The sequence below is a fragment of the Pristiophorus japonicus genome, chromosome 8 (assembly GCF_044704955.1).
Source record: "Pristiophorus japonicus isolate sPriJap1 chromosome 8, sPriJap1.hap1, whole genome shotgun sequence".
NCBI classification, from domain to species: domain Eukaryota; kingdom Metazoa; phylum Chordata; class Chondrichthyes; family Pristiophoridae; genus Pristiophorus; species Pristiophorus japonicus.
In genome coordinates this window covers 4,916,421-4,931,095 of record NC_091984.1, presented here as the reverse complement: position 1 = coordinate 4,931,095, position 14,675 = coordinate 4,916,421, and the positions used below count along the sequence as shown (strand labels likewise).

At 50.8% G+C, this 14,675-nt stretch overlaps 1 protein-coding gene across 4 annotated transcripts in view; it reads right to left on the bottom strand.

Moving 5' to 3' along the window:
- Positions 1-9,783, bottom strand: part of LOC139268394 (leucine-rich repeat and IQ domain-containing protein 3-like) — a 74,593-nt gene extending 64,810 nt beyond the window's left edge. For 3 of the 4 annotated variants that reach the window (XM_070886487.1, XM_070886489.1, XM_070886490.1), the window contains exons 1-2: positions 9,673-9,783; positions 2,087-2,365 (exon numbers count right to left, since the gene is read on the bottom strand). In XM_070886487.1, coding sequence (XP_070742588.1) covers positions 2,087-2,365; positions 9,673-9,735 — 342 coding nt within the window. In that variant the 5' untranslated portion in view covers positions 9,736-9,783. Of the gene's footprint in view, positions 1-2,086; positions 2,366-7,967; positions 8,190-9,672 lie in introns of those variants that run through there. The other variant, XM_070886488.1, reaches the window with a different exon arrangement.
- Between the last annotated feature and the right edge of the window lie 4,892 nt (positions 9,784-14,675).

Genomic DNA, 14,675 nt, shown 5'->3' with positions numbered 1-14,675 from the left:
ATACAATCTATTTTAGGGGTGTTGTTTGAGGGATAAATATTGGCCAGAATACCGGGGAGAATTCCCTGTTCTTCTTCAAAATAGTGGCCATGGGATCCTTTATGTCCACCTGAGAGGGCAGCATGTAGATGAGCATGTAGATGCCCCTCAGACAGTGCAGCACTCCATCAGTACTGCCCCTCCAACACTGCAGCGCTCCATCAGTACTGCGCCTCCGACTGTGCAGCGCTCCCTTAGTACTGCCCCTCCGACAGTGCAGTGCTCCCTCCCTCCAATAGTGCAGCGCTCCCTCAGTACTGCCCCTCCGACAGTGCAGCGCTCCCTCAGTAGTGCCCCTCCGACAGTGCAGCGCTCCCCCAGTACTGCCCCTCCGACAGTGCAGCCCTCCCTCAGTACTGCCCCTCCGACAGTGCAGCGCTCTCTCAGTACTGTCCCTCCAACAATGCAGCGCTCCCTCAGTACTGCCCCTCTGACAGGCAGCACTGCCTCAGTATTGCCCCTCCGACACTGCAGCCCTCCCTCAGAATTGCCCCTCCGACACTGCAGCCCTCCCTCAGTACTGGCTTTCCAACAGTGCAACGCTCCCTCAGTACTACATTGAATGTATCAGCCTAGATTTTGTGCTCAAGTCTCTGGACTGGGTTTAGAGCCCACAACCTTCTGATTCAGGCGAGAGTACTACCCACTGAGCCATAACTGACAAGAGCCTTACAAAGTGTGCTGTTCAGCAATGTTTGAAGCATATGGCCTCCACTCAACATGTGCCCCGATAACACAGCTGAGAGCAGGTTCACCATGTTGAATGCAATGGGTGCCACACCATGCCCTTCTAACCCTGTGGTGCACTGTGCTGTCTGGGACAGACTTTCTCCCGCCTGATGACTCCAGATTGACTGTCCGTATATTGTAATGCATTGCCCGGCCATCGCTTTGACATGATGAGCCATGGGTTGTTTCGACAGCCCACGTTCACAAGGAATGCAATGACACTCACTCAGTAGCTCTTACTGTGCACTGGTCAGTAGTTGTACTGTTGCTGCAAACATTTAACATTCGGGACACAGATCTGTCTTAGATTTCCAATTGTGTGACCTTGTTTTGTTGAGCACACATTCTGCCTCACTTATACAAAAGCAAAATACTGCCGATGCTAGAATCTGAAATAAAAACAGAGAATGCTGGAAATCTCAGCGGGTCAGGCAGCATCTGTGGAGAGAGAAACAGAGTTAACGTTCCAGTCGATGACCCTTCGTCAGAACTGGAGAATGTTCGAAATGTACAGATTCTACAGGAGCACTGAAAGGGGGAGGGGAGGAAAGAACAAAAGGGAAGGTCTGTGATAAGGTGTAAGACAGGAGAGATTTGAGAGACAAAGGGGATGATGGGCCGACTCGAGATGGTAACGGCAGAAGTTAGAAAAAGATTCGTCTAGATAGGGTGTGAATGGCGGGGTCAATTGAAACAGAGAAAAAAAGTTGCATAACATCTCCGTTCAGTCCGTAACCGTGACCCTGAGCTTCCGGTCGCCTGTCACTTTAATTCTCCACTCCATTCCCACTCTGACCTCTCCGTCCTCGGCCTCCTACACTGTTCCAACGAAGCTCAACGCAAGCTCGAGGAACAGCATCTCATCTTTCGTTTAGGCACTTTACAGCCTTCCGCACTCAACATCGAGTTCAGACCGTAACCACTATCCATATTTTGCTCCCTTCCCTCCTTTTTTTAAACCCAAACCGCCCCCCCCCCCGCCCCCTCAATCTTATATATTTTTTTTCTCTCTGTTTCCTATGGCAGCTGGTAATTATTCTGCCATTCACATCCTATCTAGGCTAATCTTTTTCTTCTGCCATCATCCCCTAATATCTCTCTAATCTCTCCTGTCTTCCACCCATCACAGACCTTCCCTTTTGTTCTTCCCTCCCCTCCCCCTTTTCACTGCTCCTTAAGAATCTGTTCTTTTCGAACATTCGCCAGTTCTGAGGAAGGACCATTGACCTGAAACGTTAACTTGGTTTCTCTCTCCACAGATGCTGCCTGACCTGCTGAGATTTCCAGCATTTTCTGTTTTTATCCCTACCTCACTTACATGGTTTCCATGGACATCCAGCTTGATTAAACATGGACAGTATGAGAGGGCATCAATATCAATGATGTAATTGCTGGACAGGATGCAAATCCTCAGAGCCCGGCAACTGGTCAAGTAGCCCAGGTTTTTCAGATAATATCCGGACAAGTTTATGATCACCATCTCGTCCAGGTTGTTCTCTTTGTACATGTGATCCATCACTCCATGTGACAGGATTAATGATTTTGAAGCAGACACAAGGTGATTGTTCTTTACCTGACGTCTCATATCAGTGGAAATCTGTAGGATACACAAGACCATCAGAGTGAGAGAGGAAGCTGAAAAGAATGTTACAATGACCAGGACTAATGCAGAGGCTATGGAGTGTATTTTCTGTACAGAGTATGTCTCTCTTCCTCTTTCTCTTTTAAAAAAGCACATCATCTCGGCTGACACTTCAGTGCAGCATTGTCGGGAGGGGCCGTCTTTCAAAATGTCTAAACCAGGGCCCGTCTCAATGGCTGGCCTTTTATCCTGAGACTATGTCCCCTAGTTCTAGACTCTCCAGCCAGGGGAAACAGCTTCGCAGCATCTACCCTGTCAAGTCCTCCAAGAATTTTATACAGTTCAATGAAGACTGAGATGAGGAGAAATTTCTTCTCTCAGAAGGTTGTGAATCTTTGGAATTCTCTACACTAGAGGGCTCTGAACTTTCAGTCGGTGATTATATTCTTGGACTCTGGGGGAGTCAAGGGATATGTGGGTTGGGCAGGAAAGTGAAATTGTGGTCAAAGATCAGCCATGATCTTATTGAATGGGGGAGCAGGCTCGAGGGGCCGAATGGACCACTTCTGCTCCTGTTTCTTATGTTCTTATATAATTGCAGCAAGATTTCTATATTCTTGTACTCCAACTCCAGTCAGTCAGTCAGTCACAGGCAGTCCCTTGAAATCGAGGAAGACTTGCTTCCACTCTAAAAGTGAGCGCTCAGGTGACTGTACAGTCCAATATGGGAATTACAGTCTCTGTCACAGGCAGGACAGTTGTTGGAGGAAAGGGTGGGTGGGGAGTCTGGTTTGCCGCACGCTCCTTCCGCTGCCTGCGCTTGATTTCTGCATGCTCTCGGCGACGAGACTCGAGGTGCTCAGCGCCCTCCCGGTGCTCTTCCTCCATTTTAGGCGGTCTTTGGCCAGGGACTCCCAGGTGTCGGTGGGGATGTTGCACTTTATCAAGGAGGCTTTGAAGGTATCCTTGAAATGTTTCCTCTGCCCACCTGGGGCTCACTTGCCGTGTAGGAGTTCTGAGTAGAGCGCTTACTTTGGGAGTCTCGTGTCAGGCATGCGAACAATGTGGCCCACCCAACGGAGCTGGTCAAGTGTGGTCACTGCTTCGATGCTGGGGATGTTGGCCTGATCGAGAACATTGATGTTTGTGCGTCGGTCCTTCCAGGGGATTTGCAGGATCTGGCGGAAACATCGTTGCTGGTATTTCTCCAGCGATTTGAGGTGCCTACTGTATATGGTCCATGTCTCTGAGCCATACAGGAGGGCGGGTATCACTACAGCCCTGTAGACTATAAGCTTAGTGCCAGATTTGAGGGCCTGATCTTCGAACACTCTCTTCCTCAGGCGACCGAAGGCTGCACTGGCACACTGGAGGCGGTGTTGAACCTCGTCGTCGATGTCTGCCTTTGCTGATAATAGGCTCCCGAGGTATGGAAAGTGGTCCACGTTGTCCAGGGCCACACCGTGGATCTTGATGACTGGGGGGGCAGTGCTGTGTGGCGGGGTCAGGTTGGTGGAGGACCTTTTTATTACGAATGTTTAGTATAAGGCCTATGCTTTCGTACACCTCGGTGGAGTGAAAGCAAGTCTTACTCGATTTCAAGGGACTGCCTATGACTGACTGACTGACTGGAGTTAGAGTACAAGAATATAGAAGTCTTGGTGCAATTATATAAGAACATAAGAAACAGGAGCAGAAGTGGTCCAGACGTCTCCTCGAGCCTGCTCCCCCATTCAATAAGATCATGGCTGATCTTTGACCGCAATTTCACTTTCCTGCCCAACCCACATATCCCTTGACTCTCCCAGAGTCCAAGAATATAATCAACGACTGAGCGTTCAGAGCCTTCTGGGGTAGAGAATTCGAAAGATTCACAACCCTCCATTGCAATAAAGGCTAGCATATGGTTTGCTTTCCGAATTGTTTGCTGTACCTAGCGTGTTAACTTTCTGTGATTTGTGTACATGGATACTCAAATTCCTCTGAATACCAACATTTACTCGGCTCACATCTTGTAAAAAATATTCTGCTTTTCCATTCTTCCTACCAAAGATGATAATTTCACACACACCTCATTAAACTTGATCTGCCACCATTTTGCCCACTCACTTAACCGGTCTAAATCTCTTTGCAGGGCTCTTTGCCTCCTCCTCACAGCTTACTTTCCCACCTAGCTTTGTATCGTCAGCAAGCTTGAATGGGATCTAAGTCATTACTATAGATTGTAAATTGCTGAGGCCCAAGCACTGATCCTTGCGGCACCCCATTATTACACTCTGTTATTTTGTTTATTCCTACTCTCTGCTTTTTGTCCGTTAACCAATCCTCTATCTGTGTTACCCCATCAGCCCGAATCTTGTGTCACAACCACTTATGTAGCACCTTAACGAATGTCTTCTGAAAATCCAAATATACTCCATCCACTGGTTTCCCCTTCACTCGCCTGCTCGTTAGACCCTCAAAAAACTCAATTAGATTTGTCAATCACTATTTCCCATTCATACAATCGTGTTGACTCTGCCTAATCATATTGTTATTTTCCAAGTGCCCTGTTACCATCTCAATACTTGATTCCGGCATTTTGCCGTTGATGTCGGGCTACATAAGAACATAAGAACATAAGAATTAGGAACAGGAGTCGGCCATCTAGCCCCTCAAGCCTGCTCCGCCATTCAACAAGATCAAGGCTGATCTGGCCGTGGACTCAGCTCCACTTACCCGCCCGCTCCCCATAACCCTTAATTCCCTTATTAGTTAAAAATCTATCTATCTGTGATTTGAATACATTCAATGAGCTAGCCTCAACTGCTTCCTTGGGCAGAGAATTCCACAGATTCACAACCCTCTGGCAGAAGAAATTCCTTCTCAACTCGGTTTTAAATTGGCTCCCCCATATTTTGAGGCTGTGCCCCCTAGTTCTAGTCTTCCCGACCAGTGGAAACAACCTCTCTGCCTCTATCTTGTCTATTCCTTTCATTATTTCAAATGTTTCTCGAAGATCACCCCTCATCCTTCTGAACTCCAACGAGTAAAGACCCAGTCTATTCAATCTATCATCATAAGGTAACCCCCTCATCTCCGGAATCAGCCTCGTGAATTGTCTCTGTACCCGCTCCAAGGCTAGTATATCCTTCCTTAAGTAAGGTGACCAAAACTGCACGCAGTACTCCAGGTGCGGCCTCACCAATACCCTATACAGTTGCAGCAGGACCTCCCTGCTTTTGTACTCTATCCCTCTTGCAATGAAGGCCAACATTCCATCCGCCTTCCTGATTACCTGCTGCACCTGCAAACTAACTTTTTGGGATTTATGCACAAGGACCCCCAGGTCCCTCTGCACCGCAGCATGTTGTAATTTCTCCCCATTCAAATAATATTCCCTTTTACTGTTTTTTTTTCCCCAAGGTGGATGACCTCACATTTTCCAACATTGTATTCCATCTGCCAAACCTTAGCCCATTCACTTAACCTATCTAAATCTCTTTGCAGCCTCTCTGTGTCCTCTACACAACCCGCTTTCCCACTAATCTTTGTGTCATCTGCAAATTTTGTTACACTACACTCCGTCCCCTCTTCCAGGTCATCGATGTATATTGTAAACAGTTGTGGTCCCAGCACCGATCCCTGTGGCACACCACTAACCACTGATTTCCAACCCGAAAAGGACCCATTTATCCCGACTCTCTGCTTTCTGTTAGCCAGCCAATTCTCGATCCATGCTAATTCATTTCCTCTGACTCCGCGTACCTTTATCTTCTGCAGTAACCTTTTGTGTGGCACCTTATCGAATGCCTTTTGGAAATCTAAATACACCACATCCATCGGTACACCTCTATCCACCATGCTCGTTATATCCTCAAAGAATTCCAGTAAATTAGTTAAACATGATTTCCCCTTCATGAATCCATGTTGCGTCTGCTTGATTGCACTATTCCTATCTAGATGTCCCGCTGTTTCTTCCTTAATGATAGCTTCAAGCATTTTCCCCACTACAGATGTTAAACTAACTGGCCTATAGTTACCTGCCTTTTGTCTGCCCCCTTTTTTTAAACAGAGGCGTTACATTAGCTGCTTTCCAATCCGATGGTACCTCCCCAGAGTCCAGAGAATTTTGGTAGATTATAACGAATGCATCTGATATAACTTCCGCCATCTCTTTTAATACCCTGGGATGCATTTCATCAGGACCAGGGGACTTGTCTACCTTGAGTCCCATTAGCCTGTCCAGCACTACCCCCCTAGTGATAGTGATTAGCTCAAGGACCTCCCTTCCCACATTCCCGTGACCAGCAATTTTTGGCATGGTTTTTGTGTCTTCCACTGTGAAGACCAAAGCAAAATAATTGTTTAAGGTCTCAGCCATTTCCACAATTCCCATTATTAAATCCCCCTTCTCATCTTCTAAGGGACCAACATTTACTTTAGTCACTCTTTTCCATTTTATATATCGGTAAAAGCTTTTACTATCTGTTTTTATGTTTTGCGCAAGTTTACTTTCGTAATCTATCTTTCCTTTCTTTATTGCTTTCTTAGTCATTCTTTGCTGTCGTTTAAAATTTTCCCAATCTTCTAGTTTCCCACTAACGTTGGCCACCTTATACGCATTGGTTTTTAATTTGATACTCTCCTTTATTTCCTTGGTTATCCACGGCTGGTTATCCCTTCTCTTACCGCCCTTCTTTTTCACTGGAATATATTTTTGTTGAGCACTATGAAAGAGCTCCTTAAAAGTCCTCCACTGTTCCTCAATTGTGCCACCGTTTAGTCTGTGTTCCCAGTCTACTTTAGCCAACTCTGCCCTCATCCCACTGTAGCCCCCTTTGTTTAAGCATAGTACGCTCGTTTGAGACACTACTTCCTCACCCTCAATCTGTATTACAAATTCAACCATACTGTGATCACTCATTCCAAAAGGATCTTTTACTAGGAGATCATTTATTATTCCTGTCTCATTACACAGGACCAGATCTAAGATAGCTTGCTCCCTTGTAAGTTCTGTAACATACTGTTCTAAGAAACAATCCTGTATGCATTCTATGAATTCCTCCTCAAGGCTACCCCGTGCGATTTGATTTGACCAATCGATATGTAGGTTAAAACCCCCCATGCTTACTGCCATTCCTTTTTCACATGCCTCCATTATTCCCTTGATTATTGTCCGCCCCACCGTGAAGTTATTATTTGGGGGCCTATAAACTACGCCCACCAGTGACTTTTTCCCCTTACTATCTCTAATCTCCACCCACAATGATTCAACGTTTTGTTCATTAGAGCCAATATCGTCTCTCACAACTGCCCTGATATCATCCTTTATTAACAGAGCTACCCCACCTCCTTTCCCTTCTTGTCTATCTTTCCGAATTGTCAGATACTCCTGTATGTTTAATTCCCAGTCTTGGCCACCCTGCAACCACGTTTCTGTAATGGCCACCAAATCATACCAATTTGTAATGATTTGTGCCGTCAACTCATTTACTTTATTTCGAATGCTGCGTGCGTTTAGGTAGAGTGTTTTAATACTAGTTTTTAAACCATGATTTTTAGTTTTGACCCCTCCTGCAGCCCCTTTATATTCATACATATTGTCCCTTCCTGTCACTTTGTGGTTTACACTTACCCCAGTGCTACTCTGCTCTGTTGCCTCCTGCCTTTTGTATTCTTTCTTGGGCTCCTGTTCATCTGCGCTCTCACCACTCTAACTAGCTCAGAGCCCTCTCCTGGGTTCCGAATACTCCTCGCATTGAGGCACCGAGCTTTCAGGCTTGCCTTTTTATAACACTTTGACCCTTTAGAATTTTGCTGTACAGTGGCCCTTTTTGTTTTTTGCCTTGGGTTTCTCTGCCCTCCACTTTTACTCATCTCCTTTCTGTCTTTTGCTTCTGTCTCCATTTTGGTTCCCATCCCCCTGCCATATTAGTTTAACTCCTCCCCAACAGCACTAGCAAACACTCCCCCTAGGACATTGGTTCCGGTCCTGCCTAGGTGCAGACTGTCCAGTTTGTACTGGTCCCACCTCCCCCAGAACCAGTTCCAATGCCCCAGGAATTTGAATCCCTCCCTGCTGCACCACTGCTCAAGCCACGTATTCATCTGAGCTATCCTGCGATTCCTACTCTGACTAGCACGTGGCTCTGATAGCAATCCTGAGATTACTACTTTTGAGGTCCTACTTTTTAAATTTAGCTCCTAGCTCCTTAAATTCTTCTCGTCGGACCTCATCCCTTTTTTTACCTATATCGTTGTGCACCACGACAACTGGCTGTTCACCCTCCCTTTTCAGAATGTCCTGTACCTGCTCCGAGACATCCTTGACCCTTGCATCAGGGAGGCAACATACCATCCTGGAGTCTCGGTTGCGGCGGCAGAAACGCCTATCTATTCCCCTTACAATTGAATCCCTGGCTAACTGGCCTGCAGTTCCCTGTTTTCTCTCTCCCTTCTTTCTTGAAAGAGGGGTGCCTCACTCTTATTAGACCCTGGGTCCCCGTTATTTTCAGTATGTTTTTGTGCTTCTACTGTGAAGACAGGCACAAAATATTTGTTTAGAGTCTCTGCCATTTCCATATTCCCCAGTATAATTTCTCCTGTCTCAGCCTCTAAAAGCCCACATTTACTTTTTCTAATCGCTTCTTACATACTTGTAAAAGCTCTTAAAATCTGATTTTGTATTTCCAGCTAATTTACTCTCATCCCCAGAGACCCTCCCCAAGAGACCCCAACCCCAGTGAGGGCCCTCCCCCAGAGACCCTTCCCCAGAGGCCCCTCCCCCAGAGACCCCAACCCCAGTGAGGGCCCTCCCCCAGAGACCCTTCCCCAGAGGCCCCTCCCCCAGAGACCCCAACCCCAGTGAGGGCCCTCCCCCAGAGACCCTTCCCCAGAGGCCCCGCCCCCAGAGACCCCAACCCCAGTGAGGGCCCTCCCCCAGAGACCCTTCCCCAGAGGCCCCGCCCCCAGAGACCCCAACCCCAGTGAGAGCCCTCCCCCAGAGACCCTTCCCCAGAGGCCCCTCCCCCAGAGACCCCAACCCCAGTGAGGGCCCTCCCCCAGAGACCCTTCCCCAGAGGCCCCGCCCCCAGAGACCCCAACCCCAGTGAGAGCCCTCCCCCAGAGACCCTTCCCCAGAGGCCCCTCCCCCAGAGACCCCAACCCCAGTGAGGGCCCTCCCCCAGAGACCCTTCCCCAGAGGCCCCGCCCCCAGAGACCCCAACCCCAGTGAGGGCCCTCCCCCAGAGACCCCACCCCATGAAGGCCCCGCCCCCAGAGACCTCGCCCCCTGACCCTTGACCTGGGCCCGCCGGACCCAGTGAACCTCCGGCACCTACCGGCGGCAGATCGACAGTGGACTCGGTGCGCTGCGGCGGCCGCTTTCCCCCGGGGCACGCCATGGCTCGGGGGGGGTGACCCGCGGGTGGTGGAGCCGGAGCCGGAGCCGGGGTTGCTATGGGAACAGCGGCGCTCCCTCTGCGGCTCGGGCGCATGCGCGGTCCCGGGTAGCCAATGGGCTGTGAGGCTGAGCGCGGGCGGGGAGCGCGCTGCCCTTCCGCTCACTGCCGTCCGGTCGGCCCTGGCCCCCCGATCCTGACACTATGACGCTCTATCTCCCCGGCCCCGGCCCCTGACTCCCCCTACCCTGATACTGTGACCTCCCCCACGTCCCCTGCCCCCCTGTCTCTGACCCCCACCCCTCACGTCCCCTGACCCTGACCCTGACCCCCTGTCTCTGACCCCCACCCCTCACGTCCCCTGACCCTGACCCTGACCCCCTGTCTCTGACCCCCCCACATCCTCGGCCCCTGTCTCTGACCCCCCACCCGCCCCTCACGTCCTTGGCCCCTGCCCCTGACCCCCTGTCTCTGACTCCCCCCCCCCCCACGTCCCCGGCCCCTGTTCCTGACCCCATCCCCGACCCCCGTACCCTGCCCCTGACCCCCTGTCTCTGACCCCCACCCGCCCCTCACGTCCTCGGCCCCTGCCCCTGACCCCCTGTCTCTGACTCCCCCCCCCCCCCCACGTCCTCGGCCCCTGCCCCTGACCCCCTGTCTCTGACTCCCCCCCACGTCCCTGTTCCTGACCCCATCCCCGACCCCCGTACCCTGCCCCTGACCCCCTGTCTCTGACCCCACCCGCCCCTCACGTCCTCGGCCCCTGCCCCTGACCCCCTGTCTCTGACCCCCACCCCTCACGTCCCCTGCCCCTGACCCCCTGTCTCTGACTCCCCCACGTCCCCGGCCCCTGTTCCTGATCCCATTCCCGACCCCCGTACCCTGCCCCTGACCCCCTGTCTCTGACCCCACCCCACCCCCCCACATCCTCGGCCCCTGCCCCCCTGTCTCTGACTCCCCCCCCCCCCCCACGTCCTCGGCCCCTGCCCCTGACCCCCTGTCTCTGACTCCCCCCCCCCCCCACGTCCCTGTTCCTGACCCCATCCCCGACCCCCGTACCCTGCCCTTGACCCCCTGTCTCTGACCCCCACCCGCCCCTCACGTCCTCGGCCCCTGCCCCTGACCCCCTGTCTCTGACCCCCCCCCCCCCACGTCCTCGGCCCCTGCCCCTGACCCCCTGTCTCTGACTCCCCCCCACATCCCTGTTCCTGACCCCATCCCCGACCCCCGTACCCTGCCCCTGACCCCCTGTCTCTGACCCCACCCGCCCCTCACGTCCTCGGTCCCTGCCCCTGACCCCCTGTCTCTGACCCCCACCCCTCACGTCCCCTGCCCCTGACCCCCTGTCTCTGACTCCCCCACGTCCCCGGCCCCTGTTCCTGATCCCATCCCTGACCCCCGTACCCTGCCCCTGACCCCCTGTCTCTGACCCCCCGCCCCTCACGTCCTCGGCCCCTGTCTCTGACCCCCCCCCCCCACATCCTCAGCCCCTGACCCCCTGTCTCTGACTCCCCCCCCACCCCCCCACGTCCTCGGCCCCTGCCCCTGACCCCCTGTCTCTGACTCCCCCCCCACGTCCCCGGCCCCTGTTCCTGACCCCATCCCCGACCCCCGTACCCTGCCCCTGACCCCCTGTCTCTGACTCCCCCCCCCGCCCCACGTACTCGACCCCTGACCCCATCCCCGACCCCCGTACCCTGTCTCTGACCCCCTGTTTCTGACCACGATCCCTGCGGCACCCCACTAGTTACTGTTTGCCAACCTGAAAATGACCCATTTATCCTGACTCTCTTTTTCTGTTTGTAAGTCAATCCTCTATCCATGCTAATATATTAACCCCAACATTGTGAGCTTTTGACATGAGCAGTAACCTTTTATGTGGCACCTTGTCGAATGCTTTCTGAAAATCCAAATACACCACATCTCATCATCATCATCGGCAGTCCCTCAAACGAGGGTGACTTGCTTCCATGAATTCACAGATGTTTCAGTGACTGACCCGATGTTCTTATGTTCATATAGTCCTGAACTCCAGTTGAGGGGGTGGAAGATGCCTGTGCGTGGATTTTTTTAACGTGGGGTGGCCTTTGCACATCAGCCACCACACGGGCTTGACAGAGCTGACTGGAGAGCTGCTCTGCTGCACGGACCTAGTGCGCACACATACCGCAGTGTGGGCTGGCCCGTGCTGCCCCTGGGCCCTCGGCTCTTCTGGGCCCCGTGCCCTCATCTGTCGCACCTCCGCCACGATCTCTCGCCGCTCACCCGCCCCGGACTTCCCACTCCTCTACCTGAGTCCTCCCGATGTTCCTGCCCACGCTCCAAAACGGCGACCAGGGCTTTGATGACTTCGCCCAGGCGCCCATCTCAAAATCGGCGCACACTTGGAGCGGCTCACGCTGGAGGTTGAAGTGGTATGTCGCTCCAGCTCTTTTATAGCCCGACCTGCGGAGCTGTTCTCTCGCAGGTTGGGGGGCCACGACATCTATTGTTCCGCTTTATGTTGCCCTGCTTGTTATATCCTCAAAGAACTCCAGCAAATTTGTCAAACATGATTTCCCTTTCATAAAACCATGCTGACTGCTTGACTGCATTATGATTTTCTAGATGTCCTGCTACTACTTCTTTAATGATGGACTCCATCATTTCCCAATGACGGATGTTAAACTAACTGGTCTATAGTTTCCTGCTTTCTGTCTCCCTCCTTTCTTAAATAGTGGCTTTGCATTTGCGGTTTTCCATTCTGCTGGGACCTCTCCAGAATCCAGGCAATTTTGGTAGATTACTATCTCTGCAGCCATCTCTTTTAAGACCCTGTCTGTGACCCTGATCCCGTGCCTCAAAACCTGACACTCATCCCTAACACCTGACTTGAACTCCCTGTCTCTGACCCTCATATCTGTCACTGACCCTGACCTCAGTCTCTGTTTCTGATCCCGACCCCTCTCTCTAACCCTGACACCTGTCTCTGACCCAGACCTCTCTATAACCCTGACCCCTGTCTCTGACCCTGACCCCTGTCGCTAACTCCTGTCTCCAATCACTGACCCCTGTCTCTGACCCTGAACCCTTGCCACTAGCCCCGACCCCCGTCGCTAACCCCAACCCCCGTCGCTAGCCCCAACTCCTGTCTCGAACATAAGAAATAGGAACAGGAGTCGGCCATACGGCCCCTCGAACCTGCTCCGCCATTCAATAAGATCATGGCTGATCTGATCATGGACTCAGCTCCACTTCTCTGCCCGCTCCCTGTAACCCTTTACTCCCTTATCACTCAAAAATCTGTCTATGTGTGCCTTAAATATATTGAATGACCCAGCCTCCACAGCTCTCTGGGGCAGAGAATGCCAAGATTCATAACCCTCTGAGAGAAGAAATTTCTCCTCATCTCAGTTTTAGATGGTCAGCCCCTTATTCTGAGATGCCCCCTGGTTTTAGTTTCTCCTATGAGTGGAAATAGCCCCCTCATTATCTTATATGTTTCGATAACATCAGACTTCATTCTTCTGAACTACAAAGTGTATAGGCCCAACCAACTCAACCTATCTTCATAAGTCAACCCCCTCATCTCCAGAATCAACCTAGTGAACCTTCTCTGAACAGCCTCCAAAATAAGGAGACCAAAACTGTACGCAGTACTCCAGGTGTGGCCTCACCAATTCCCGGTACAGTTGTAGCAGGACTTCTCTGCTTTTATACTTATTAATTATTAATGTTGGGGAAGTCCAGAACCAGGGGTCACAGTTTAAGGATAAGGGGTAAGCCATTTAGAACAGAGATGAGGAGAAACTTCTTCACCCAGAGAGTGGTGAACCTGTGGAATTCTCTACCACAGAAAGTTGTTGAGGCCAATTCACTAAATATATTCAAAAAGGAGTTAGATGTAGTCCTTACTACTAGGGGGATCAAGGGGTATGGCGAGAAAGCAGGAATGGGGTACTGAAGTTGCATGTTCAGCCATGAACTCATTGAATGGTGGTGCAGGCTCGAAGGGCCGAATGGCCTACTCCTGCATCTATTTTCTATGTTTCTATACTCTATCCCCTTTGTAATAAAGGCCAGCATTCCATTTGCCTTCCTGATTACTTGCTGTACCTGCATACTAACTTTTTGTGTTTCATGCACAAGGAACCCCCCAGTTCCTCTGTACTGCAGCACTTCGCAATTTTTCTCCATTTAAATTATAATTTTTTCTGCCAAAGTGGATAACCTCACATTTTCCCACATTATACTCCATCTGACAAATTTTTGCCCACTCACTTAGCCTGCCTTTATCCCTTTGCAGATTTTCTGTGTCCTCACAATTTGCTTTCCCACCCATCTTTGTATCATTAGAAAACTTGACTACATCACACTCGATCCCTTCATCCAAGTCATTAATATAGATTGTAAATAGTTGAGGACCCAGCACCGATCCCTGCGGCACCCCACAAGTCACTGTTTGCCAACCGGAAAATGATCCATTTATCCTGACTGTTTTCTGTTAGTTAACCAATCCTCTATCCATGCTAATATATTACCCCCAACCCCGTGAAATGTTATATTGTGCAATAACCTCTTATGTGGCACTTTATGGAAATCCAAATACACCACATCCACTGGTTCCCCCTTATCCACCCTACTCGTTACATTCTCAAACAACTCCAGAAAATTTGTCAAACATAGAAACATAGAAAATAGGTGCAGGAGCAGGCCATTCAGCCCTTCGAGCCTGCACTGCCATTCAATATGATCATGGCTGATCATGCAACTTCAGTTCTCCACTCCCGCCTTCTCTCCTTACCCCCTGAATCCTCTTAGCTGTAAGGGCCACATTTAACTCCCTTTTGAATATATCCAACGAACTGGACTCAACAACTTTCTGTGGTAGAGAATTCCACAGGTTCACTACTCTTTGGGTGATGATTTCCCTTTCATAAAATCATGCTGAGTCTGCTTGATTG